The sequence below is a fragment of the Eschrichtius robustus genome, chromosome 13, assembly GCF_028021215.1.
Source record: "Eschrichtius robustus isolate mEscRob2 chromosome 13, mEscRob2.pri, whole genome shotgun sequence".
Taxonomy (NCBI): domain Eukaryota; kingdom Metazoa; phylum Chordata; class Mammalia; order Artiodactyla; family Eschrichtiidae; genus Eschrichtius; species Eschrichtius robustus.
In genome coordinates, this window is record NC_090836.1 from 21,187,896 (window position 1) to 21,215,299 (window position 27,404).

At 36.9% G+C, this 27,404-nt stretch overlaps 1 protein-coding gene across 1 annotated transcript in view; it reads left to right on the forward strand.

Annotated features, from left to right (window-relative positions):
- IRAG2 (inositol 1,4,5-triphosphate receptor associated 2) overlaps positions 1-27,404 on the forward strand; it is a 91,427-nt gene that overhangs the window by 30,141 nt on the left and 33,882 nt on the right. The window contains exons 16-23 of the mRNA XM_068560049.1: positions 934-1,097; positions 12,575-12,689; positions 13,115-13,277; positions 20,461-20,522; positions 21,601-21,681; positions 22,248-22,344; positions 24,802-24,949; positions 25,718-25,799. Of these exons, the coding sequence (XP_068416150.1) occupies positions 934-1,097; positions 12,575-12,689; positions 13,115-13,277; positions 20,461-20,522; positions 21,601-21,681; positions 22,248-22,344; positions 24,802-24,949; positions 25,718-25,799 (912 nt within the window). The remainder of the gene's footprint in view (positions 1-933; positions 1,098-12,574; positions 12,690-13,114; positions 13,278-20,460; positions 20,523-21,600; positions 21,682-22,247; positions 22,345-24,801; positions 24,950-25,717; positions 25,800-27,404) is intronic.

Sequence of the window (27,404 nt, forward strand, 5' to 3'; positions counted from 1 at the left end):
ATTCTGGCGATGTGTGTGGAGTGTGTGTCTGGGGATGTGCATGAGTGTGCATATATGGGTGAGAGTAAGAGTGTGATGGTTACGATAAGTGTGTGTGAGTGTGAGGGTGGCAAACGAAAGAGGGAGTGAGTGTGAGGATATGAGATATGCCTTGGAGAGACAAAGAGTAAATCAGATGATTTAATTAAAAGTGTATTTTATTTGAATCCTTGTGAGAACTGGCTGGTCTAAGCTTGAATTTTTCCTATCAAAATTCTCTAACTTTGATAGAATGATTATTGTGCAAAAGAATCTTATTCCTGAGACTCTGACAGTTTTATTATACCAGAAATTAGCAGAATATCAAAAATAGAAACTTCTTAGGTATCTAGTCCCAGTTTTGTTAGAGAGGAAGCATATAAAAAGAAATCTCTTTAATTTATCCATCACTTATTATCTCTGCTTCTTGACTGCCAGACGATTTCCTAACATCTCTCAGCCCCCTGAGTTAAGCTAAAGCATGAATTAAACTCTGAAAACTCTGGAATATTAATTTCAGCCCTTGCCAAACTTACCTTTTTAAAAAGGTTTTTAATATGTGTTTGAATATGGTAATCAACAAATACTGATTTTATTGCATTTCCTAGTCCCATTATATTCTATAGCAATTGTGATTATTGATGAAATGGTCACGTATCTTAAGAAAAAGAAAGCAAAGCTCAATTTTAGGCACACTATGGGTACCTAATATGTACTTGTTAAATTGAGATAATCAACCCACAGGATAATCAATCTGTAGGCAACTGCGAATTGGTATCTGTTCAATTAGAATTTTAGAGTCCAGTAACAGTGAATGCTATTGAGGTGGGAATGGCCACAGCATGTTATATTGCCTGTTATTTCTTTATATTTAACATTGGAACACTGGAGTTTGTTTTGTGACTCTTCTTATAGGAATTCAAATATATCAAGGAAGAGAAGCTAAATCTTTGTATATTAATGCTGAACAGCTTGAGAAACCACAAAGAATCCCTTGATAAAGAGTTTGCCAAATTGATAGAGATTTTGAAGAGATTCAGGCTGGAATATTTTTATTTCAGAGAAGAATTTCTTCCCAGGTGATGATCCCTTATATATAAGAAACCCATGCTTTATATACATAACATGTTTGTAATGGTGCCATGGCATTCAGTTTACCTTTTTCAAGTTGTATACCTTGATTTCAGATGACACTTTTTCAGGGAAGACATTTTGTCTGACAATTTTGAATTGTGAAAGAGTATGAAATTGGCTTATATATTCAAAATAGCAAGTAGTAAACTTGAAATCTATGGAAATCCATATATTGAGTTATTTTTCCCTAGAGAAGGAGTTTGGAATCAGAATATAGAATTCTTTTAACCAGAAGGGGCCTTAGAGATTATTTAGTAAAACCTCATAATTTTATAGAGGACTGGAGCAAAAGGATGTAAAGTGAATTGATCAAGACCTGAGAGTTATTAATGGAAAATCTATGAGTAGCTCTGTTAATGCAAGGACTTGATGCTGGGACTGTTGACTCCTATCCCATTGGGCTTTATGTTCCATCTCAGGGTACAATGCATTACATTGGGCCCTAGTCAATTAAATTTCAAGTAAAAGAAGTCATAGGGAATAGAAGACTCTAAATGTAAAGTGACTTAAAATCTTATCCTTCCTCTCACCTTAATTCTTTTTTTTTTAAGTACCTGTGTTTTATGTATGTGTGTATGTGTGTATGTATGTATGTGTGTATGTATTTATGGCTGCACTGCACGGCTTGTGGGATCTTAGTTCCCCGACCAGGGATTGAACCCTCGCCCTCAGTGAAAGCACAGAGTCCTAACCACTGGACTACCAGGGAATTCCCCTTAATTATTATGTTTTCTGGGGAAAACTCTTGAAATTTGTACACTATGTAAACCACATACTAAACAAGGACAGTGGTTAGATCTTTTGTTAACCACTATTTATATAGCTGCTAATGCCTTACTTAGCATTCCCTTAAGAAATGCTTTTTGACTGAATGAATGAATGAATATGGGTGTATTTTGAATTTGAATAAAGTAAAAGAGAAAAATGTACTTAGAGACCAAGATTGCTGAAAGAATATAGCAAGAAGAAACTATTTTATTCCCCCCAAATAAGGAAACTAGGTATCAGAGAGAGTTTAATACCAGAAGGAACTCTCAAGAAGATGATCTTCTGCTTTCCCTAAGAAACCGGGAGCTCAGACTTCCCCATAGTGGTAAAGGCGTGGGTTAAGTAGATATGCAGCTTCCTTACACAGATACCATCTCCACAAAAGGGAGCATTGAAATTCTTCTGTTTAGCAACAAAGAACTATTTGGAGAGAGGCCTGCACTAGAGTCATCTAGGAGTAAGTGAATCTTCTGTATTATCCTATTAGACACATGAACGGCCCAGTTAAATAATAGTAGGTACAATTTGTTGAGAGCTCATTGTGTTGCATGTAGTGCTAAGAATTTGACACACATTTATCTCCAGAGAGGTCACCCTGGTGGGGTTAAGTGACAGCTGGGATCAGGCCTAGATATGGTCTACTTCAAAACCTATATTCTTTCAACTCTTAATCCCTCCCTTCTACTTGTTAAAATCTAATGTAATATTTATAGGGCAAAATAATACTCATCAATGGAAGGATGGATTAGCCCCTGCCTTCTAAACATAATTTAAAAGACACAAAGCCATATAGAGGCTACACACAAAATGACTTGGCTATAGGTATTAACTATGAATAAGAACATGAGTGAAGTATTTTGTGGCGGTGAGAGGGAATTCTATATTTAGATGAAGTAGGAAATATTTATTAAAAGTAAACTTTCAGGAGTTAGCTGTTTGCTGAGGAGAAAGCTTCCATTTTGGTGCAAGAGAAACAGACTCCAGTGCTGAGGAATGGAAAGAATTGAGTGAGGCAACGAGAGGCAGTGAAAGAAAAAAAAAAAAAAAAAAAGGCTTTTGGAGGGCTTGGTGAGAAAAACATGTCATCATTTGTACATGCTTTTGTACATCCAAGTGCCACCTCTTTGCCAGACAATTTTTCCCCCTAAATGCTAGGGAATTATAGAAAATAGGACAGAAATCTCTACCTCCACGAAACTAACATCTATTAAGGGACACAGATAATGAACGAACATATAATTATATAATATAATCCCAGGGAGTAGTAAGTGATATGAAGAAAATTAAAGCAGGATAAGAAGACCAAGAATGACCAGGACCCAATTTTAGAAAGAATGGTCAGGAAGGGCCTGTCCGAGGAATGATGAATTGACTAGATAAATGAAGTGAGAGAGTGAGCTATGCGATGATCTGGGGAGTGTTCTAGGCAGAGGAAATAGCTAGTGCACAGGCCCTGGGGTTGTAATGAGCTTGGTATGTTTGAGGAGCAGTGGGAGGCCGGCGTGACAGGGGTGGAATGAGTGCTGGGCAGTGGTAGGAGATGAGGTCAGAAGGATAGGCAGGGGTCAGGTCCACAGCCTTGAAGTTCATGTTTAGGAATTGGGGTTTTATTCTGAGTAGATGGGAAGCGATTGGAGGATTACAAGCAGGGAAGTAATATAACTTGTGTTTTGAAAAATCATTCTGGCTGCCATATAGAGAATTGTCTATCGAGGGCAAGAGTGAAAGCAGTGAGACCAGTGAGAAGAGGTTTTTTTCAATAACAGACCACCAATTAGAGATCCTGAAATCAATTTACTGGATGATGACCCACTTAAAAAAATAAATATAAAAATATCAGAATACATTGTATATCGTAAGAGTAAGTAATATATCATACAATTTTTGTTTCAGCTAGGTATGTGTGTGTGTGCTTAGTTAAAATATAAACTATTTACTGAGTCATGGTCAAGAAAGCCCCTGAGATAGGTGCTATTGTAATAGTCCAGGTGAGGAGTATAATGTGAGCCAGGGTGATAGTTATGAAGGTGATACGAAATGGTTGGATTCAAACTATGTTTTGAGGATAGATCAGATCTGACTTACTAGTGAATTAGATGTGGGAATGAAAGAAAGAGAATCATCCTTGACTTAGGTGGTTTTGGTCTGAAAACTAGGTAAATGGGGTGCTAGATGGCAAAGTCCGGGGGAGACTCAGACTTGGCAGGAGTGAAAAAAATCAAGATTTAGCATTAGGACATGTTAGCAAGGAGAGTTGTTGAATTTAAACACACACGCACACCCAAAGCTAAAGCTACTATGCCTCTCAACGTGATAATGAAAATCTCTATAGAAGAAAAATCTTTGAAGTTTCAACATTTGTTGAATATCTTTAATAAATGGTACTATCTAATTTTTTCAAGCTTTTTCTAAGGCTGCTGTGCTTCATAAAGTAAATAAATGTTATTGTCTTATAGATACAAATACATATAAGTGATTAAAAGCTTTAGTATTTATTAAATATGGGTTTCTGTTGGTCCTTACAGTCCTTTTGCTTTCCCTTGAAAGATAATGGACACTCCTGGTAGCTTAGACTATTCCCGGAAAAGATAAAAGTAGATAAAATTGATGTCTTAAAAAACAGAGGAGGTGATGTCGGCAAGAAGGTGGAATAGGAAGCACTGGACCCTCCTTCTCCCAATGGATACACTGACTCAACAGTAATACATGAGCAAATTCCTTTTGTGAGAAACCCAGAAACTAATACTTAAGAGGCTCCTTCACCTTGGGTAACCATAATGGGTAACCAGCCACATCAATGATGGTAGGAAAATTCTAGATACCCTTGCACCATAATTCCTGCTCCTGGCACAGTGTTATATGATCAGAAGGAACCCCCCAGCTCCTAGCTTTTTCCTGAATAGGGAAAGAGTTGGACTATTGTGCCCAACATTCCAACTTTGCTGAGGACTGCCCAAAATACCAGCTTCTGTCTCACCTGTCTCAGAATGAAGACAGAACTGGGTGTACTGTAGACATCTGGGGGACACTGAGAACAAAGACAGTGGTTTGAATTAGCACACAAGCACTCATCATAGTCCCTCCCCCTAGCTCAGCACAGAGTAAGCAGATGAAAAATTCCAGATCACAGCTTCTCCCTAGGGAAGGAAAGAGTTGGATCACACATCCAACATTCCAGCTATTCTGGGGGGTTCCTAAGAGACTGGTTTCTGTCACACCCATCTTAGAGCGATGATGGGACCCTTATACCCTGGATGCCTAGGTTCCAGTAAGAACACAAATGGTGGCTTGAACCAACATAAAGATTTGAGAGGCTCCTAGAATCTCTGCTCAAAGTGACTGGTAAGGAATTTTTCCTGTATAAGGCCAGTCTGCTAATACTGGGAGAGGTGGATCTTTTTTCTGATGTGAAGATACCAATACAAAGAGTCAAGAAAAATGAAGACACAGGAAAATATGTCTCAAACAAAGGAACAAAATAAATCTCCAAAAACCGTACCTAATAAGACAGAGATAAATGATTTATCCCACAGAGAATTCAAAATAGCTGTCATAAAGTTGTTCAATGAGATTGGGAGAACAATGCGTGAACAAAGTGAGACTGTCAACAAAGAGACAAAATGTACCAAACAGAAATCTTGGAGCAGAAGAATCCTGAAAATTTTACCAGAAGAGTTCAATAGCAGATGCAGAAGAAAAGGTCAGTGAACTTGAAGAGAGATCATTGAACATTATCCAGTCAGAGGAGTAAAAAAAAAAGAGAGAGAGAGAGAGAGAATGATAAAGAGTGAAGAAAACTTAAGGGACTTAAGGGATATTATCAAGTAGACCAATATATGTATTATGGGAGTCCCAGAAGGAGAAGAGAGAAAGAAAGGGACAGAAAAGTTACTCAAAGAAATAATGGCTGAAAACTTCCAAAATCTGGGGAAGGACACCCAGACCCGGGAGGCCTCACAGATCTCAAATAAGAAGAACCCAAAGAAATCCACACTGAGACACATTATAATCAAATTGTCAAAAGTCAAAGAATTTTGAAAGCAGCAAGAGAAGGGTTTTGTCAGGTACAGGGGAGCTCTCATGACTATCAGTGGATTTCTCAGCAGAAACCTTGCAGGCCAGAAGGGAGTGGGATGATATATTTGAAGTACTGAAAGTAAAGAACTACCAACCAAGAGCACCATACCCAGCAAAACTGTCCCTCAAAAATGAAGGTGATATAAAGACTTTGCCATACAAACAAAAGCTGAGGGAGTTCATTACCACTAGGCCTGCCTTACAAGAAATGCTAAAAGGAGTTCTTCAAGTTGAAACAAAAGGACCTTAAACAGCAATATGAGAGCATATTAAAGTATAAAATTCACTGGTAAAGGTAGATATATAGGCAAACACAGTAAATCACTTTTAATTCTAGGATAAGTTTTCAAAAAGTATTATAAACAAAAGTATAAAAATTTGTTAATGGTATACTATATAAAAAGATATAAATTGTGACATCAAACAAAATGGGGGGGGCAGAGAGGTAAAAGTGTAGGTTTTTTGTATGTGATTGAAGTTAAGTTGTTATCCGCTTAAAACAGATTACTATAACTGTAAGATGTTTTATATATGCCTCATGGTAACCATAAAGAAAATACCTATAAAAAATACACAAAAGAAAAAGAAAGGAATCAAAACATATCAATATTAAAAAAAATCAATGAAACACAAAGGAAGACAGGAAAAGAGGAACAAAGGAACTACAAGACCGAAAACAATGAACCAAATGGCAATGGTAAGTCCCTCCCTATCAATAATTACTTTAAATGTAGATAGATCAAACTCCCAAATCAAAAGACATAGAGCAGATTGAATGGATTAAAAAACAAGACCCAACGATATTCTGTCTATGAGACTTATTTTTTGAAAAAATTTTTATTTTATATTGGAGTATGGTTGATTTAAAATGTTGTGTTAGTTTCATGTGTACAGCAAAGTGATTCAGTTAAACATATACATATATCCATTCTTTTTCAGATTCTTTTCCCATTTAGGTTATTACAGAATATTGAGTAGAGTTCCCTGTGCTATACAGTAGGTCTTTGTTGATTATCTATTTTATATATAGTAGTGTATATATATTGATTCCAAACTCCTAATTTATGCCTTCCCCCCACCTTTCCCCTTTGGTAACCATAAGTTTGTTTTCGAAGTCTGTGAGTCTGTTGCTGTTTTGTAAATAAGTTCATTTGTGACATTATTTTAGATTCCACATATAAGTGATATCATATGATATTTGTCTTTCTCTGTCTGACTTACTTCACTTAGTATGATAATCTCTAGGTCCATCCATGTTGCTGCAAATGGCATTATTTCATTCATTTTAATGGCTGAGTAATATTCCATTGTATATGTGTACCACATCTTCTTTATCCATTCATCCGTTGATGGACATTTAGGTTGCTTCCATGTCTTGGCTATTGTAAATAGTGTTGCAATGAACATTGGGGGGCCTGTATCTTTTCGAATTATGGTTTTCTCCAGATATATGCCCAGGAGTGGGATTGCTGGATCAAATGGTAGCTCTATTTTAGTTTTTTAAGGCATCTCCCTACTGTTCTAAGAGACTCAGTTTAGATTTAAGAACACATATTGGCTGAAAGTGAAGGGGCGGGAAAAGGTATTATGTGCAAATGCTAATCAAAAGAGAACAGGGATGACTATACTTATGTCCAAAAAAATAGACTGTAAGTCAAAATCTGTCACAAGAGACAAAGAATATTATAAAACGATGAGTCAGTTCACCAGGAAGATACAATTATAAATATAATTGCACCCAATATCAGAGCACCTAAATATATAAAGCAAACATTGGCAGAATTAAAGGGAGAAATAGATAGCAATATAATGTCATTGTAGGAGACTTCAATACCCCACTTTCAATAAGGGAAAGAACATTGAGACAGAAGATCAATAAGGAAACAGCACACTTGAACAATACTATAGATACAATGGACCTAACAGACATATATAAAGCATTCCACCAAATAGCTACAGAATATATTGATACATTCTCAGGTGCACCTGGAACATTCTCCAGGCTAGATCACATATTGGGTCACAAAACAAGTCTTAACAAATTTAAGAAGTCTAAAATCATACTCACTATTTTTTTCCAACCACAATAGAATAGAACTAGAAATCAGTAGCAGAAGGAAAACTGGAAAATTCACAAATATATGTAGAAATTAAACAACATACTGCTGAACAACCACAAAAAAGAAATTAAAAGGGAGATTAGAGACTATCTTGAGACAAAAAATGGGGACAACATATCAAAACTTAAGGCTTGCAGCAAAAGCAGTACTAAGAGGGATGTTAGTAGTGATAAATACCTACATTAAAAAGAATAAAGATCTTGGGAGTTCCCTGGTGACCGAGTGGTTAGGATTCTGGGCTTTCACTGCCATGGCCCAAGTTCAATCCCTGCTTGGGGAACTGAGATCTTGCAAGCTGCACAGCACAGCCAAAAAAAAAAAAAAAAAAAAAGAAGAAGAAGAAGAAGAAGAAAGATCTCAAACAACCTAACTTTACACCTCAAGGAACTATAAAACAAAAAAGAAAAAACTAAGTCCAAAGTAAGCACAAGGAAGGAAATAATAAAGATTAGAGCAGAAATAAACAAAATAGATAATATAAAAACATTTTTAAAAAAATCATTGAAACTTGATTTGTTTGTTTTTGAAAAGATAAACATAATTGAAAATCTTTTGCTAAGCTAAGGAAAAGAGAAAACTCAAACGAGAAATGAAAGAAGAGACATTAAAATTGATGCCACCAGGGGGAAAATGAGACATAAGAGACTGCTGTGAACAATTATACAGCAATAAATTGGAAAACCTTGAAGAAGAGGATAAATTCCTAGAAGCATACAACCTATCAAGACTGAACCAGGAAGAAACATAAAATCCGAACAGACTAATAACTAGTAAAGAGATTGAAGCAGTATTCAAAAAACTCCCAACCAAGAAAAAGCCAGGACCAGGTGACTTTACTGGTGAATCACCAAACATTAAAAGAAAATTAATGTCAGTCCTTCTGAAACAGTTTCAAAAAATTGAAGATGAGGGATCACTTCCTGGTTCATTTTATGAGGGCAGCATTATTCTGACACCAAAACCAAAGACATTACAAGAAAACTATTCATCCTTGATGAATATAGATACAAAATCCTCAACAAAATACTAGTAAACCATTTTAAACAACCCATTAAAAAGTTGATACTCCATGACCAAGTGAGATTTATCCCTGGGATGCAAGATGGTTCAAAATATGCAAATCAATTAATATGATACACCACATTAACAAAATGATGGATAAATAGCACATTACCATCTAAATTGATGCAGAAAAGCTTTTGATAAGACTCGACACCTTTCATGATAAAAATATTCAAAAAACTAGAAATAGAAGGAAACTACCTCAACATAATAAAGGTCGTATGTGAAAAGCCCACAGCTAACATCATACTCAATGGTGAAAGACTGAAAGCTTTTGCTTTAAGATCAGAAACAGCTCAAGCATGTTCGCTCTCACCACTTCTATGCAACATAGTACTGAAAGTACTAGACTGAGCAATTAGGCAAGAAAAAGAAATAAAAGCCATCCACATTGGAAAGGAAGTAGTAAAATCATCTCTGTTTGGAGATTACATGATCTGTATATAGAAAGACTCCACAAAAAGCAGAACTCATAAACAAATTCAGCGAAGTGGCAACATACAAAATCAACATACAAAAATCAGTTGCATTTCTATACACTAATAATAAACTCTCTGAAAAGGAAACTGAGAAAACAATCCTATTTAAAATAGTATCCAAAGAATAAAATAAGAATAAATTTTAAGGAGATAATGACTTGCATACTTAAAACTATAAAACAACACTGAAATAAATTAAAGAAGATGCAAATTAATGGAAAGACATCTTGTGTTTATGGATTGGAAGACTTAATGTTGTTAAGATATCCGTACAACCCGAAACAATCTACAGATTCAATGCAATCTCTACCAAAATTCAAATGACATTTTTTTACAGTAATAGAAAAGAACAATCCTAATATTCATGTGGAACTACAAAGGACCAAAACAATCTTGAGAAAGAAGAACAAAGCTGGAGGTATCACACGTTTTGATTTCAAAATATATTACAAAGCTACAGACCAATGGAATAGAGTAGAGTGTCCAGAAATAAACCCTCACATGTATGGTCAACTGATCTTCAAGTAGGGTGCCAAGAATACACAATGGGGTGTGGATAGTCTTTTCAACAAATGATACTGGGAAAACTGGATATCCACATGCAAAAGAATAAAGATGAACCCTATCATACACCATATACAAAAATCAACTCAAAATGGATTGAAGACTAAAACATAAGGCTTAAAACTGTAAAACTCCTAGAAGAAAACTTAGGGGAAAAGCTTCATGACATTGGTTTTGGCAATACTTTCTTGGATATGAAACCAAAGGCACAAGCAACAGAAGAAAAAATATGCACGTAGGTCTACATCAGACTGAAAAGCACACAGCAAAAGATTTAACAGAGTGAAAAGGTAGCCTATTGAATGGGGGAAAATATTTGCAAACCATGTATCTGAAAAGAGGTTAATATCCAAAATATAGAAGGAGCTTCTACAACTCAATAAAAAATACCCAATTTACAAATGGGCAAAAGAATTGAATAGACATTTTTCCGAAGAAGATATAAAATTGGCCAACAAGTACATGAAAAGATGTTTCACATCACTAGTCGTCAGGGAAATGCAAATAAAACCCACAATGAGTCATTCACAATGATGAATGAATCACACCTGTTAGGAAGGCTATTATAAAAAAAAAAACCCCAAAAGATACCAAGTGTTGGCAAGGGTGTAGAGAAATTGAAACCCTTGTATACTGTTGGTAGGAATGTAAAATGGTGCAACTGCTATGGAAAACAGTTTGGAGGTTCTCAAAAAATTAAAAATAGAACTACCATATGATCCAGCAATCCCACTTCTGGGTATATATCCAAAAGAATTCAAAGTAAAATCTCGAAAAGATATTTGCACACTCATGTTCATTGCAGCATTAGTCATAATAGCCAAGATGTGGAAACAATCTAAATGTTCATTAAGGATGAATAAATAAAGAAAATATGGTATATACATACAATGAAATATTATTCAGCTTTTTTTAAAAAAAAAGTTTTTGAAAGCTTTTCGAAAAAGAAGGAAATTTTGCCACATGTGACAACGTGGATGAATCTTGAGGATATTATGATAAGTGAAATAAACCAGTCAGAGAAGGACAAATACTGCATGATTCCAATTGCATGAGGTATTTAAAATAGTCAAACTTACAGAAGCAGGGAGTAGAATGGTGGTTTCCAGGGGCTTGGGAAGGGGAAATGGATGGTTGTAATTCAACGGGTATAAAGTTTCAGTTACACAAGATGAATAAGTTCTAGAGATCTGCTGTACAACATTGCACCTGTAGTTAACAGTACTGTATTGTGCACTTTAAAGTGTTAAGAGGGTAGATCTCATGTTAAATGTTCTTAACCACAATTTAAAAAAAAAAAAGAAAAAACTGACTACATGCTGTTGAACAATGCTCAGTAGAATGTGTGTTTAGGTTGTTAGGTTGTTTTTATTTTTGGTTAGGGTTTTGTTTGTTGGCTTACCATAGTGGTAAAGCATTCTCTGAAACCATCCTTGTCTCTCATATGGTCCTTCTTGTAATCAGGGCTGGATTTATGTCAATGTACAATGGGATTCTGACTATGTATTAACATTTGAGAGGCATGCACAAGGCCTAAACCTGACAATGTCTTCCTCACTGCTTTGAAACTCCCAAAGGTTCTCGTTCATTTGAGCTAAGGTCCTTATTCAGGTCAAGTTGTTTCCAGATAGTCATTGATATATTGATACATAGCATGGTTTAAATAATCTCATCAGCTAACAGATGCATTTTTATATATTTGGGGGATTAGGGTTGGATCCAAAAGAGAAGTAACATAACAACACTAAGAGATTTGGGGTGAGGAAGAAAGGGAGGGGAAAGGCTTTAGAAAAGAGAGGACTGCAGTGGAAATACTAGCAGCTAACTTTTGCCTGTTCTTGGGAGCAGCCCTTCCTATGCTCATGGCACATAGTTTTACCATGACTGACAATTCTTAAGGAGAAAGGCTAAGGTCATGAAACAAAGTGCTTATTTCTTTTTTTCTATCTTTTTTCTTTTCCCTTCTTCGCTTTTCCTTTCCTTTCTTTTTTTTTTTTTTTGAAAAAAGCTAGTTGTGATATGTAAATATGGCACCTGTCACAGTGACCTTATTGTAGTGCCAATGTAGCTAAGTACTATGAATGTAGCTTGTGGGGAACTGAATATTCCAGTGTAGAAAAGGAAACTAAATGTTCTTATCTGTAAACTGAGGTTATGAGACTAAGTGATCAATACGATTGCTTTAATTAAAATTCTATATTTGTGAAGCATTTATCTATATGTAAATACTTTCACTTTTTCCTCTCATCTCTGAGGAAGTATATTAAGTTTGAATTTGTCGTAAGTTCCCAGGGGGTGACTCTTAGTTGAAATGTCACTGACAGCTTGTGGTTTGGACTTTTCTTTAACTAGGCAGAAACAACTAGAAGCCATCACACAACTGCAAGAAGATGCTGTCAACCGGGAAGCCATCCTCAGGAAGAAGGTCCAAGAAACCAGCCAATGGTTGGAGGGGGCAGAGGAGCAGGTAGGGTGGCCTTTGACTACACTATATGCACAGGAAGTCTCTCAGATGTCCTTAAAACCCTGAAGTAAAAATGGAGGAGGAACCAAAAAAACAAAGAGGAACTGCGAAGTTCAGTCCCTCTCGACTAGCAGTGAGCGGAGGAAGTAAAGGGGGAGTTGTAAGAGGCGGTGTCAACAGCCTGCTGATGAAAGAGGCAACTTTGCAGAAAGAGGCGACTTGACATACCAAGACTTTTGCCGCTGTAGAAATAGCTCAGGCATACGAAGCCCATGCAAACACAGAATTGCAGAAGTTCAGTGGAGGCTTATCACTTCCCTGAGAAGAAAAGCACATTTTCAGTTTCGTGTGCATAATAAGAGTGAGTGCTCAATTGCTTTCTTTCCCGGCCACTCTGCTAAAATCCAGCATTAACTGTCGGTATCCAGGTGGAGGATGGAGATCAAGCAGCCCACTCTGCCAGGGAAGAAGCTAAGCCTTCGCTGCGTAAATTAGAGGAAGCAATTTCGGATCAACGAAATCTCCAGACTATAAATACTGAGTTAGTGAACACTTGCCAGACACTTGAGCAGAAGACAAGAAAACTGAAAAGTGAGTAGCAAGTATTTGTTATGTCTGAATTCAGTCCACTCTGAGGTGGGGCAGGAGGACTACAGCCATTATTCTAGATTCCAGCTGCTATCTTATTACTGAATTCATGGTGCTGAAATGGCTCCAGAAGCAGTGTTATGGGCTTCCAGAGAGATCTGCCTAGTGGCTAGGTGGATGGATTTAACCATTAACTTTCCCTTTTGGTTGTCTATTACAAGCTGGATTTTTCCATAACTGTTATTTCTTTAAAAATTAAACAAAACCTCTCAATATCTGTAAAAGTAAACATGGAAAAAAATCTTGTATGCATGAGAGAGTTGAACTTGCAAATTGTTTACATATTCTACTCTGACTTTATTAGCTGGTTTGTACCCATCATATGGTAGAAGAGGCCCTGCCTCTCTATTTTCTTTTAAGCAGTAATTTTAGAGTTGAGCAAAATACTTAGGAATTCAATGTGTATCAAAATATTATATATGTGTGAAAATTCTTTTAAAATTTTGTGTTCTTTACATATATATTTTACTTTAAAAACTAGAACATTTGCCATTTTACCTAAAAGTAGATAAGCGTTTACTGAGGACTGAGGTGAGAAGACAATTATCAAATTACAGATGTCAGATTATTTTTAAGCTTATTTTATTCTAGAAACATGGTTCAGTAAAAATAAAGCTTATGTATATGACCATTTATCAGACAACTGCTTTTGTTCAGCCAGCTTCTTGTTCCAGCAGTATAAAGGTTCTTTTTATAGAAAGTTATTGGTTTGGGTAATAACTAAATATAAGCTTAAGGTAAGCTAGTGATGGAAATTTTCAGACTTGTGTTTGTTTTGGATTTATTGTACCCTTTCTACTGTTATCTGAGAAAGCTGTTTAAGAGTTTAAAGGAATTGGCTAGTTCTAAAATAGCAGTGGTTATTCAACACTTTATTATTATTATTATTATTTCTAAGCCTTGTAGAACTTGATCATTTTCAATAACAGTAAGTGTCATTTTACCCTGCTTCACTCTGTCAGACAATGTAAAGCATGCTTTAAATTACATAATCTTTATGATATTTTTTTGTATTGCTCAGAGGGCATTGGAGAAGGTCCCCTTGTGATTAGAGTTGTTAATTTTGAGCCATGAACATGCCTTCATTAAGGCATTCCAAATTTGGTTTATGGTGTGTTTGCTTTAGACACTGTGCTTAGAGGTCTAATCTTTTGATCCAGTTATTTTTATCCTTTGCTTAAATCAATATTATACCCCATAGTTTTATAAAACAAAGAATTTATCCCCTCCTCCAACCTACTATGGTTTGTAGTAACTTCTTGGAAAAGTCAGCTTTTGTAACTTATTCCAAAATATACATTCTCAATATTATGAACTTGATATTGTCTTCCCAGTCTATCCTCAGGGGATAATTGGTCCAAATATCATTTAAAATAGAATGTGAAAGCTGCCCTAGGTTGAATGCACGTATTTTTTTCTGGCTGGATAAAGTAGGGTGGATGCTTCCTTTCTGTTTTGAATTGCACACAATCTGCCAGGCTTTATTAGCTCCTTTACTTGTGAGTACCTTTTGCTGCCCAAAGAAGGCATACCTATCAAAATTTGGCTCTTAAGACCCTTTGCTTACGAAGATCTTTCTAATAATGCCCTTAAAAATCAACCTTTATGGGACTTCCCTGATGGTCCAGTGGGTAAGACTCTGTGCTCCCGGTGCAGGGGGCCCGGGTTCGATCCCTGGTCCAGGGAACATGCCGCTGCAACTAAAAGATCCTGCAGGCTGTAACTAAGACCCAGCGCAGCCAAAATAAATAAATTAATTAAAAAAAAAAAACACACACACAAAAACCCAACAATCTTTATAAGAAGAGGGAAATTTGGGTAGCACATATTTTCAAAAAATCTATAGAGCAGATTTTCCAGATAGACTGTGAACAAACGTCAACAAGGTAGGACAGTTATAACACAAACACATCCTCACACATTCCACCATGACCACTGCCATCACATACTGTTTGAATTCTGAGTCAGACATTTGAATTCTGAGTCAGACAACAAAACTATTTAAATCCATTTAGTTCTTGTGAAACTTTCCGGTTAGCTTCATAAATTCATTAAGTATTATGGCAATTGCTTTCTCCTGCATCTAAGACAGGTTCATTAGCAAACTGTGTGAGGATGCAGTTGTTGTGTCCAAATGTTTAGGTCAATGACAATGTTCACAAACTGGAAGTAGGAAGTTGCTTATGACATTTGATGAGATACCTGAATTTAATGTTGAATAAATAATATTGTTCAAGTTTTCGACTGCCATCAGGACTGGACTGATTTATGAGGTAATTAGTGTGCATGCTTGCTCCCCTGAAATGCGCCATTAGAACTACTAAATTTCTTGAATGATAACATATATTTTCTTTCTTCTGCTTCTTCATGTGTATCTAAGTATCTTAACAAAGGCAATAGTGCATATGTAAATGAATGTTTGCTTTAAAAAGGAATAAAGCTTCTTAGATCTAGGGTATGCATGCAACATATTAGGGTGAATCCAATGTGCAGGAAACATAGACTAAATGATCTAATCCAAGCTATCACCCCTTTAGTATTCATCCTTTTTTGCCCTTATCTACATAAAATCTTCATTGACTTGCTCATTCAACAGACAATGAGTGAAACCGTAAGTATTTCCTTTAGAAACCATAAATATTTCTTTGGGGAGAGAGCCTGAGAAGCTCCTGTATATTATAATTCCTTATTTGAACATAGTATCTGATATGAACTTTATAGTTTAGAGAAGGCTTTCACCTAGATGAACTCACTGGAAACTCGCTTCTAGCTTGCTATTCTTAGCGTGGAGGGCATGATGTATGGGGCACATAACAGCCTACAGCTTTGAGGATGAATACAAGATGAGAGCCACATGTCCTGAGCAGTCAGTACACAAGAGGGAAATGAGACAGGAAGGGGGGTTCAGCTGATGGAGACACTTAAACATAGGCGTTGGGGTGAGCACCAAGGAGAGAACCAAAGTCAAGTACAGCTTGCTGGACACCTCTGATGGGATGAGGGCCTACATTTTCCCAAATGAAAGATGCAGGTATGGATGAAATAATCTAGGAGAAAGTATTGCACAAAGATAAAGAGCACGGGATTTGAGGTTAAACAAACCTAGATTCTAAGTCTACAAAAGACTTTGATTAAGTTGGGCAAATCTCTTTCCCTCTCTGAGCCTCAGTATCTTCTTCCAGAAAACGCCAGAGTTGTTAATTTACAAATAACATAACAAATGCAAACAGTAGCTAATGCTTGGCCATACTAGGTACAGTCTGTTCTGCTACAGTATGTTTCTATCACGTAAACTATCTCTTTCACGATTGCCAAATGGGTGAAGACGTGTAAGGATAATATGGGCATTTCATTCACAATTTTCCTGGGAATAGGACCTGGATTGGGAGGAATAGAAGTATAACCTTCCGCAGGAGAGGAGAAAGCCCTCAACTTGGCTGCTGATAGGCAGCAGGAGGCTTTCAGCTGTATTTTAAGAAAATTAAAAGCAAGGTCTGCACCTGGGCCTCCCTCCCAGCGACGTGCCATCCCAGCCCCGCAGAGCTCCGTTTTGCGGCAGGTTGTATTCCCACCTGCGTTGCTGTAGCAGCCCCACTGCCTCAGAGTTCCGCTTCCATCTGCATTTTCTCAGCACCCCACCAGCACTGTGCCACTTAAAGTGTCACCAGCATTTCCACTCCATTGTTTTTGTGCATTTCTAGGATCCTGGGAGTCAGCCTTTAGCCATTTTAAGTTGGATGTCTCAGTGATCCATGTTATCTTCCTAAGTACTACTAATAATTGTGCTTGTTAGTGCTCTGGTTACAATGTTGCATATACATTTTTAGTGGTCTCTTCCTAACCCTATTTATTTTATAAGCCCCATTATTTTCGTTCTTGTTGTAGTTTTTTAATTCTTTGTTATTGACGAGTAATTAACATATCATAAAACATTCAGATCTTAAGTGTACTGTCCAACCAGTTTGACAAATGCACATCGAAACACAGGACTTCTATAACCCCAGAAAGTTCCCTGGTGCTACATCCCAGTTACTCCCCACTTCTACCTTCACCACCACAAGGAGCAACCACTGATCTGATTTCTATCACTGGTGGGTTAGTTTAGGCTGTTCTAGAATTGAGTTATACAGTATATACTTTAGTGTATGTCTGTGTGTGTTTCCTTCAGCGTAGTATTTATCTATGTTGCGTTTATCAATGGGATGCCCTTTTCATGGCTGAGTCACATTTCTTTGTAAGAACATTCCACAATTGATTATCTTTTCGCCTATTATTGGACATCTAAATTATTGGGTTGGCCAAGATAATTTTCCATAATCTTATGGAAAAACCAGAACGAACTTTTTTGGCCAACCTAGTATTTACAGTTTTGGGTTTAGGGAGAAAGCTGCTATGAACATCTGTGTATAGGTCTGTGTGTGGACCTGTGTTTTTTTTAACCTAGGATAAATATCTAGGAGCAGAGATATTAGATCATAGTAGAGCTGTAATTCTAACTTTTTAAGAAACTGCAAGCAGTTTTCCATAGAGTTTGTAGCATTTCACACTCCTAGCAGCAATGTGTGGTAGTTTCAGGTATCCACAACCCCAGCATTTGGTGATGTCAGTCTTTTTCATTTTCTCTACACAACTGAGTACTCACTGTGATTTTATTTTGTTGGGCTGATTGGCCATTGTATATCTTCTTTGTGAAGTATCTAAGTCTTTTGCCCTTTTTCAAATTAGGTCACTTGTCCTTTTGTTACTGAGTTGTAGGATTTCTTTTCTTTATATATTTTGGGAACAAGAACTTTGACAGACGTGTGCTGTGAATTATTTTCTTCTAGTCTATGGATTTCAATGAACTTTAATATTTGTAATGCACAATTCTATAGAACATTGAGCAACACCTTATATTCCAGTGTTATGAAGTCCATAATCCATAAACGTCAACCGTATTGATACCTAACATTATTACAGCTCAATATCATGGTTTTGATTTTCAGCAGCCAATTAATCGCAGGGCCTTTGCCTGAAAGCTTTAGTGCATAGTCATGTAGAAAGTTGTTTTATCTCAGCTTCCTTCAAAGAAAATGTATCCAAGACAACTGGTCTCATCCTACATCACAGATGGCAACAGCAGGGGAAACAGTGGCCATTGTTTTACTTGCTTCCATGTGAAACCTAAATGCCCTAGAGACATGGCAGGTCCAACTCCAAACACGTAAAGAAGAATGCAAAGGTACATGCAAATTAATGTCATAAGCCAGCTTGTTTTGCCTTATGAAACATGAAAATAGTTGCTACCCATCGCACAAAACATCTGTTGAAATGAGGTTTACAACTTGGAACTTGTTTTGAGATGGACTATTTCTAAAAATCAAGATTGCCTGGTGGGAAAGCAGATGGGCAATTTAGACAGTCTTATACTAACTCATTATTTCTTCTGAACACGAGCTTAATTTGGAAATTCAAAGACAGTGTTTTGAGATACGCAACTTCAGAAGCATAATGTTGGCCACTTCTGAAAACTTTGATTGCTGTTGCTCAGATATAGGTCAGGAGGAGGACAGACATTATTTCTTAATACAGTTAACACAGAGAATTTTAAAAAACTGAATCTTTACTAGAGTTCTATGTATTAAGAGTTTAATTTTTTTAAATTACTTAAATATGTTAGAAATAGTTTAAAAATACATTTTCCTCCCTGTGGGCCTCATAAACACTGTCAAGCTTTGTTGGGAAATGTTATTTTTACCAAAAAATATTCTTACTAAATAAATTTTACATGGGTAATTTTCCACATAATTGAAGCTTTTCAAGCTTTTTTCCCCTGAAAAATATTTATAATTAGATTCTGTAATTTCCACATGTATTAGCATTATTTTCATGGCTCAGAATTTGTTCAGGCTACTGAGATATAAAACTGTTGGTCTTTAAAATAAGAAGCACCAGATTTCTATGTGTTTTGGACACCAGAGTATCTGCTGTTGATTTTCCTGGCTGTTAGCGGTTTTTTTTTTTTAAGTGGCAGCTATTAATACACCTCCATCTAACAGAGCTTCGTACCCTCATTTAATTTTTGTTTTTAATCATCTGTGGGCTGAGAAAACAGTCAAGCTTGTGAGAATTCTGTATAAATTCAGAGCCCACTGTCTGAGTGAAGTGTGAGAATCTGCCACATGAATAAAGGGCATGGATATCAACATCTATTTTGGTTGTTCCAAAGATTTCGGCCTATTTTCTGGTTCTTGGCTATCTTTCAAAGGGTATAGATTGTCCAATAAGTAATATGTTGCTATTTAACTTAAGAAGTTAAATAGGTATTTTTCTCACTTTCATTATTCCAGAGAGGACAATTTGGAAGTTACTGGGAAGCAGATTTCAGTTAAGTAGAGAGACAAATATTTTTAATTTCGCCAAAGAGTATAGTGAATGGTGCACTGTCCTGTGAGTCTGATCTCAGCTCCACGAATAACCGTTTATCCACTTAAATCTCTCATGATCCCAGACCTCCTTGTAGGAATCTGGGATTCTATGGCTCCATTTCCAAGGCTTCCATTGCTTGTAGCTCAAGCAGAGGCTTATTGAAGAGACGATTTCCCCATGGGTAGGAGGTTGGCCCTAGTGACCTCTGAGGTGTATTCCTTTTTTAGCATGAATAATTCTGTGACTCACTTCTAGAAGATAATTCACTTGCATCTATCAAGGTTAATTTTAAATACTCAAGGGCAATAGTGGTTTAGTTGCTCCTACCTGTTTTGTTTCTGCTTTCCCATTTTCACGAGTCATGAGTTGAGAACGTCATTCTCAGAAGCCGTTGTTTTCTCTTTCCTTTCCTCAGGCCTCAAATTGAAAGCTGTTAAAAGTTTATGAAATGGGACTTCCCTGGCGGTCCAGTGGTTAAGACTTCACCTTCCAATGCAGGGGGTTCGGGTCCGATCCCTGGTCGGGGAGCTAAGATCCTACATGCCTCGGGGCCAAAAAACCAAAACATAAAACAGAAGCATTATTGCAACAAATTCAATAAAGACTTTAAAAATGGTCCACATCAAAAAATCTTAAAAAAAAAAAGTTTACAAAATGAACTAAGGGAAAAGGGGGTTGCGAATTGTCGTATTAAGCTGGTTATAAATTCTCTTTATAGCAACAATTGAGTCACTAAGAAAGAAGTTAATTAAAGGACAACTCCATGGCTTGCTGTTTCAGGTAAAAAGCAAACAAAAAGACCCAAACCTCTGTGATATGTGTTTACTGTGGGGAAGTTGTCCAGTTGGTGTAAGATTTTGAAGCTAAGTTATAATATATAATAATTTTAGTCATAAAATTAAATAATCAAGTTAGAAAAGATGCTCTGGTAGACTTTGTTTTCTTATGCACTGAAAGCATTTAGCAAAACAGGAGGGGAGAATGCACATGAGTGAGTGGCTCCTAATAACATCTTTCAGAGAGGAAGCATTTCAGAACTGTATCTATTAGCAAAGGGCCAGTTTGCTAGTCCTTTCTGAGACTCTTGAGTGGGCTTTGATGGCTGCTGTCTCTTTTCTCTCTTATTTGAATTAAACTTTCAACTCCTTTTTGTCGGGATATCTCAAGATATCCATGGTACCGTTAAATGTATTTCTTTCCCTTATGACACTTGGTGAATTTCTCCTTTCTGTTCATAAATGAAGAACATAAGGAACAGCAAGGTTGGCACTGGAGGGAAGGGGCTGGAGGAGGAAAGAGAGAAGGGTGATATTTGCATGTATCTGTTTCTACGGCATCATGCAGGCACATCTGTTTAAGCAGAAAAAAAAATATATTCATGTAGGAGATTAAGCTAGGCAGAGTGCCTAAAAAGCCCCTTACAATAAGTTGAACCGGAAAAAATCTCCATAATCATCTCAAGAACACCAATTTTCTATTATAATGTAACTGATAGACATGTATCTACCTCTTGGACAAAAGTCGCAATTTTATTGCTGTAAAATTTTCACAGACAGCATTTTCACCCTCTGAGTTATGTCTCCAACAATCTTTGGTCTCTGCTTGACGGTTTCAATGACAAAGCCATTCAGTTTCCTGTTCCTGATGTTTGGATTTCATTCCTAGAACAAGTAATGGGAAAAATGCAGTGAGAAGGTTTACCATTACAAATTGTTCCCTTAATGTAAAATACAAGATAAAGAACTAGTCAATTTTCTCCTTCTCAGGTAGCATCACATCTTAAATCCAATGTATTTTATATCTGTCACTCTGCCATCATTCTGTCTTTGAATGCACTCCACCATTTTTCTCATGACAGAGCTGTTTAGATGAGGAATCTCCTCACTACGATCCCTTGTCCTGCACAGATAGAATTCATCAGCCTCTCCAGGAACAATTGGTGAGTTTAAGCTTTTTGAAACTATTTAAGTGCCAATTGTGAATCTACTACTATGCCAAAATAAAAAGTTAAGTTCAATGTGTATTAGTAAGTTAGAATTCTAAGCTATACTGATTTTCTTGAGAGGGTATCAGACAAAGCAAGATACCTATTTTTTTCTTTATCATGTGCACACACACAAGTTTGATAGGCCCTAGGAAATGGTACTATTTAAAACTTTTTGATTACGGTATCATGAAGAAGAATTATATAACTAAACTTGCCCCTCACTCATATTTCTTTCCTCAAAGCCTTTGTTTATATGAAAGTGTTGATTATTGGGAATTGATGTTATCCTTCTGTTAAATTATTGAAGAGTGATTTTTAATAAGAATTACATTTTTACTTATAAGGTATGTACCTTTTGATCCAAAGCATGAAAACTTTGTTACTTGATGTCATTTATTTTCTTCTCAAACTCTCTTGCGGGAGAATAGTGATTTTCTTTCTGATTTTGGAGATGAAGAGAGATTATGAAATATGTTACAGCCCTTTGGAAAGCTAATAGTACTTGATTTTCTGTTCAGAAGCAGTGTTGCCATAAACGATATAGTGGTCAAGAAGCAAGAATACATCAGCTACCCCTGACCTTCAAACATACATGCTGGTACACACCTCTGCTGGGTAAGCATGGATAGACCCTTTCCTATACCCTGTTAGACACAGCTGAGGGTGGGGTTCTTCTTGAGAGGGAAAATAATTAATCACAATTAGATAGCAAATGTTGTTGAAAACTTAGATGTTTATCCCTGAATTCAGTCAGTCAACTTATATTTGACCACCTACTCTGTGCAAGGCACTATTTTATGTATACTAGAGAGTAAGTCCTAGAGAGTAAGTCCTAAAGCTCACAGATTATTAAGGAAGTAGGACCTGGGTTCAGAGAAGGCTCTGTAGAAGAAATGAGTGTTGAACCAGGCATGGAAAGATGGGCTGCATTTGGAAAAGCAAAAAGCATGGAAAAAGTATTCCAACTGGGGAGAATGACATGAGGGGGAAAAAAAATGCAAAAGTTTTAAGTGTTTGGAGAAGAGTCCATGCTGGATAAGTCACTGTGGATATAAGAGGGCTTGGGTCAGGATGGAGTAGAATTTAAGTTTGGAGCATGTTGTAGGTCACATCATGGACTATTACTTAATGCCAGTCTAAGGAGAATGAACTTTATCTTAGGAAATGCTGAAAGTGGTGGCATCTCTCATCACAACCTGGATGTGCTTGAAAGCAAAAGTTAATGGTTGGTTTTGAAATGACAAAAGAAATGGGATGATTATCAAAATAAATTTAAGAAGGAATAAAAAGCAAGTAGAATGATTTGTGGATCATTTCAACTAGAACAGAGAAAACTGCTACCGCTACTAACAAGTGGCCAGTTTGTGTCAGACAGTAGAGGAGTGCTTTATAGAGACGATTTTACCCACACTAACTCAGTGATAGTAACAATACTATGGCAGCACTGAAAGAGTGCCCGCTATGTGCCAGGCACAGTTCTCTGCTCTCAGAACTGTATGTTCACGTACCTGTTAATTCATTTAATCCTCACCATATCCCTGTGAGGTAGATGCTAATGTAATTCCCATTTTAAAGATAAGGAGACAGGAACACTGAGTAATTTGCCTAAGGTCATGTGGCACTTTAAAAATTTTTTATTTATTTATTTATTTATTTTTGGCTGCATTGGGTCTTAGTTGTGGCATGCAGGATCTTTCGTTGCAGCGCGCGGGCACTTCATTTTGGCACGTGGGCTTCCCTTTAGTTATGGTGCGTGGGCTCAGTAGTTGCGGCATGCGGGCTTAGTTGCCCCGCGGCACGCGGGCTTAGTTGCCCCAAGGCACGTGGGATCTTAGTTCCCCAAGTAGGGATGGAACCCAAGTCCCCTGCCTTGGAAGGTGGATTCTTAACCCCTGGACCACCAGGGAAGTCCCCATGTGGCACTTTATATGTAAGTAAACTGAAGCTCAGAGTTGGTTTAGTTATTTATCCGAGATCACACACCTGGTATGTGTCAGGGTCAGGATTTGAACTAAAAATTGTGATTAATTCTAAAGCCTATATTTTTTCTATTAAATTCTGCTGCTTCCTATACTCAGAAAAACATAACAAGACAGTTTCCTCAAAAAAAAAATTGTCATCCTATTTCCTGCACTCTTCAGTGGTTTACAATTACAATGTCAAACTGTTTTTCTCTTTAGGAGTTGGTAAACTGTTTCTGTAAAGGGCCGGATAGTAAATATTTGAGGTTTTGCAGGCTGTACGGTTTCTGCAGCAACTACTCAGCTTTGCTGTTTTAGCCACAAGCAACCTTGGATGATACTGAATGAATGGGTGTGTCTGTGTTCCAATAAAACTTTATTTACAAAAACAGGAGGCTGGCTGGGTTTTGCCCCCTGGCAGCAGATTGTTGTTGACCCCTCTAGTTGCTTACTAGGCAAGGGTTTCTGTTTCCCCTCCTTCACCCCTACTCCCTTCTTAAAAAAAGAAATGACATTTCTACCCCTCATAACTAGGCATCAAAATTTAGGGGGTGGGGAGTTGTAATGTTAAAATGTTAATTGAATAGATAAAGAAGATGTGGTACATATATACAATGGAATATTACTCAGCCATAAAAAGGAACAAAATTGGGTCATTTGTAGAGACATGGATGGATCTAGAGACTGTCATACAGAGTGAAGTAAGTCAGAAAGAGAAAAACAAATATCGTATGTTAACGCATATATGTGGAACCTAGAAAAATGGTACAAATAAACTGGTTTGCAGGGCAGAAATTGAGACACAGATGTAGAGAACAAACGTATGGAACAGCAAGGGGGGAAAGTGGCGGGGGGTGGTGGTGGTGTGATGAATTGGGCGATTGGGATTGACATGTATACACTGATGTGTATAAAATGGATGACTAATAAGAACCTGCTGTATAAAAAAATAAATAAAATAAAATTCAAAAAAAAATGTAAATTGAATTGAATTGAACTGACTTTTGTTTTTTCGGAAATGGTCTAATCTCCCAAGAGGAAAAGAAATAGTATATGTATATATAATTTGAACCATTAATTTCTATATTTATTCTTTTCTGTTCTACTGCAGATGCCTTGTATCTGGATAGTCTTACAGCAATTCCAAGACTAGAATTGACACCCTTCTCATGTGTAGCCAACCGAATCCATGCTTCATGTGAAAGGCCCACATATGGAGAAATAGAGGATAGTGCTTTGGATGTGACCGGAAGGCACAAGTAAGTTAAAAGGGCAAAATACACTTGGCCTACTTTTCGTGGGTGGCCTATTCCTATTGCCTAAACATTTAATCAGTAAAAGTTTCATATCTTGACATCATGACATCTTTATTGTGGAATTTTTATTGTGTAACTTCTCTAACTTTCTGAAAATCGACAATTTTAAAACAAAGATACCTTTATAGTTTTCTGTATAGCTCTTTTGAATTTCATGATATCCATTCTAAAGTGTAAAAGGCAAATTAGGCTACTTAACATGTTTCCCAGTTTTTAGGAATATACTATGTACTGCTAAGTTAACTCATTCAGCTAGGTTTTGATCATCTTTCTATTCCTTCACACTCCAGGTGAACAAGTCTTTGGGACTCTATCCCTGTGCTCGCACATACCCTTTCCCAAAGCTCATCTGAGCTCACTCAACTTGCTAAGTACACAGACATTTCTTCCTTAGGAAAAGTTCAGAAATGTCAGTAGAGTTTGTGAGCACTGTTCACCCCAATGAAATTTCCTTTCTGTATCGAGGGTCAGGAAACAAGGCTTTGAATTGCAAATAACTTCATTTGCATTTGGGACTAGATTCTCTATGGTTATAACCTCTCTCTCTGATGGAGCTTGGAGCTCTCTTTCATCATGTCTCAGTTAAGACATGAACTTAATTAGAAATTCAGTAAAATTGGGGCAGGGAAGGGGAACTATGTGATAGGTTGGTATCTGCTGAAATTTGCAGTTTTTCCACCTGTATTAAGGAACTTTACTGTCTATTATTAGGTGTCCAGGCCCTACAGGTGGTCCCCACCCAGGAACAGATCTTTCAGGTTGCATCAGGATGAATAATGACCTAAGTATGGAAGTGAGTATTGGACTATATTTCAACTTCATTTTTAGCTCTACCATATCCTGACCCTCTTCTATGGTGTTTTTATGTTTTGTTTTGTTTTGTTTTGAAGTATTATAGAGACTCTTATGGCAAGTACAAGTCTTATACCACAGAATTCAGACGCATGAGAAATGTCAACGTTTGATGGCATCTGGGGGGATTTCTACCCCTTCTATAGTATAAACTCAAGGATATATAACCAAACGGAGATTTTGATAAAGTGTTCTGAACTTTTTGTTTGAAAGACAGGCTGGTTTGGGACTTAAATTCACTATTGGCTATCAGGAGTCTCAGGTCTCATTGACTCTCTAAGAATCGAAGTCAAGGCTAGATAATCTTTGAGGTGCTGGTACTTTGCTGTACAAAGTAGGGCAATGCCCAAGGAGAACCCATTGCTGCAGTTAGGTGCTAATAGTACTTCTCTACCCAAGAAGAGAATACTAAGTAGCTGAGGGCACTTAGGCAAACACCCCAGGTCGTGGAGATGTGCCTGGAGCACTTTCCTTGGTCAGCAGTCTGAGCCTGAGGGAATATGATCTTCTCAATCAAATGGAGCAGACCATTCTGTTCCAGAATCTGGAAATCCATCACTCTTCCTTTTTTAAAAAAAGGTTTATTGTGATATAATTCTCCTACCAAACAATTCATCAGTTTAAATTGTTCAATTAAATATTTAAAAAAATATTCAGAGCTGTGCAGCCATCACCACAATCAACTTTAGCACATTTTGATCCCCTTAGAAAGAAACCTCATGCCTATTAGCAGTCTATCCCTATCCGCCACCCCACCCCACCCTAGGCAGCCACTAATCTGCTTTCTGCCTCTATAGACTGGCCTATTCTGGATGTCTCATATAAATGGAATAATACAATACGGACCTCTTGTGACTGGCTTCTTTTCTTAGTATAATGTTTTCAAGGTTCATCCGTGTTGTAGCATGTTATCAGTGCTTCATTCTTCTTTATGACTGGATAATATTCCAGTGTATGAATATACCACCTTTTGTTTATCCATTCACCACTGATAAGCGCTTGGGTTGTTTCTACTTTTTGGCTACCGTGAATAATACCGTGAATAAGAACATTAGTGTAAAACATTTTGTGTAAACATATGTTTTCAGTCCTTGGGGTATATATTTAGGAGTAGAATTATTGCATCATATGGTCACTCTATGTTTAACACTTTGAGGAACAGCAAAACAGATTTTCAAAGCAGCTACACCATTTTACATTCCCACCAGTAATGTATGAGGATTTCATTTTCCCCACATCCTTGTCAACACTTGTCTATCTTTTTTTTAAATTAAATTAAATTTGATTTTTAAATTTCTATTTTACATTGGAGCATAGTTGATTAACAATGTTGTGTTAGTTTCAGGTGTACAGCAAAGTGATTCAGTTATATATATACATGTATCTTATTTTTTGTCTATCTTTTTGATTATAGGCATCTTAGTGGATGTAAAGTGGTATCTTGTTGTGGTTTTGATATGCATTTCCTTAATGACAAATGATGTTGAGCATTTTTCATGTACTCGTTGGCCATATGTATATCTTCTTTAGAGATATGTCTACCCAG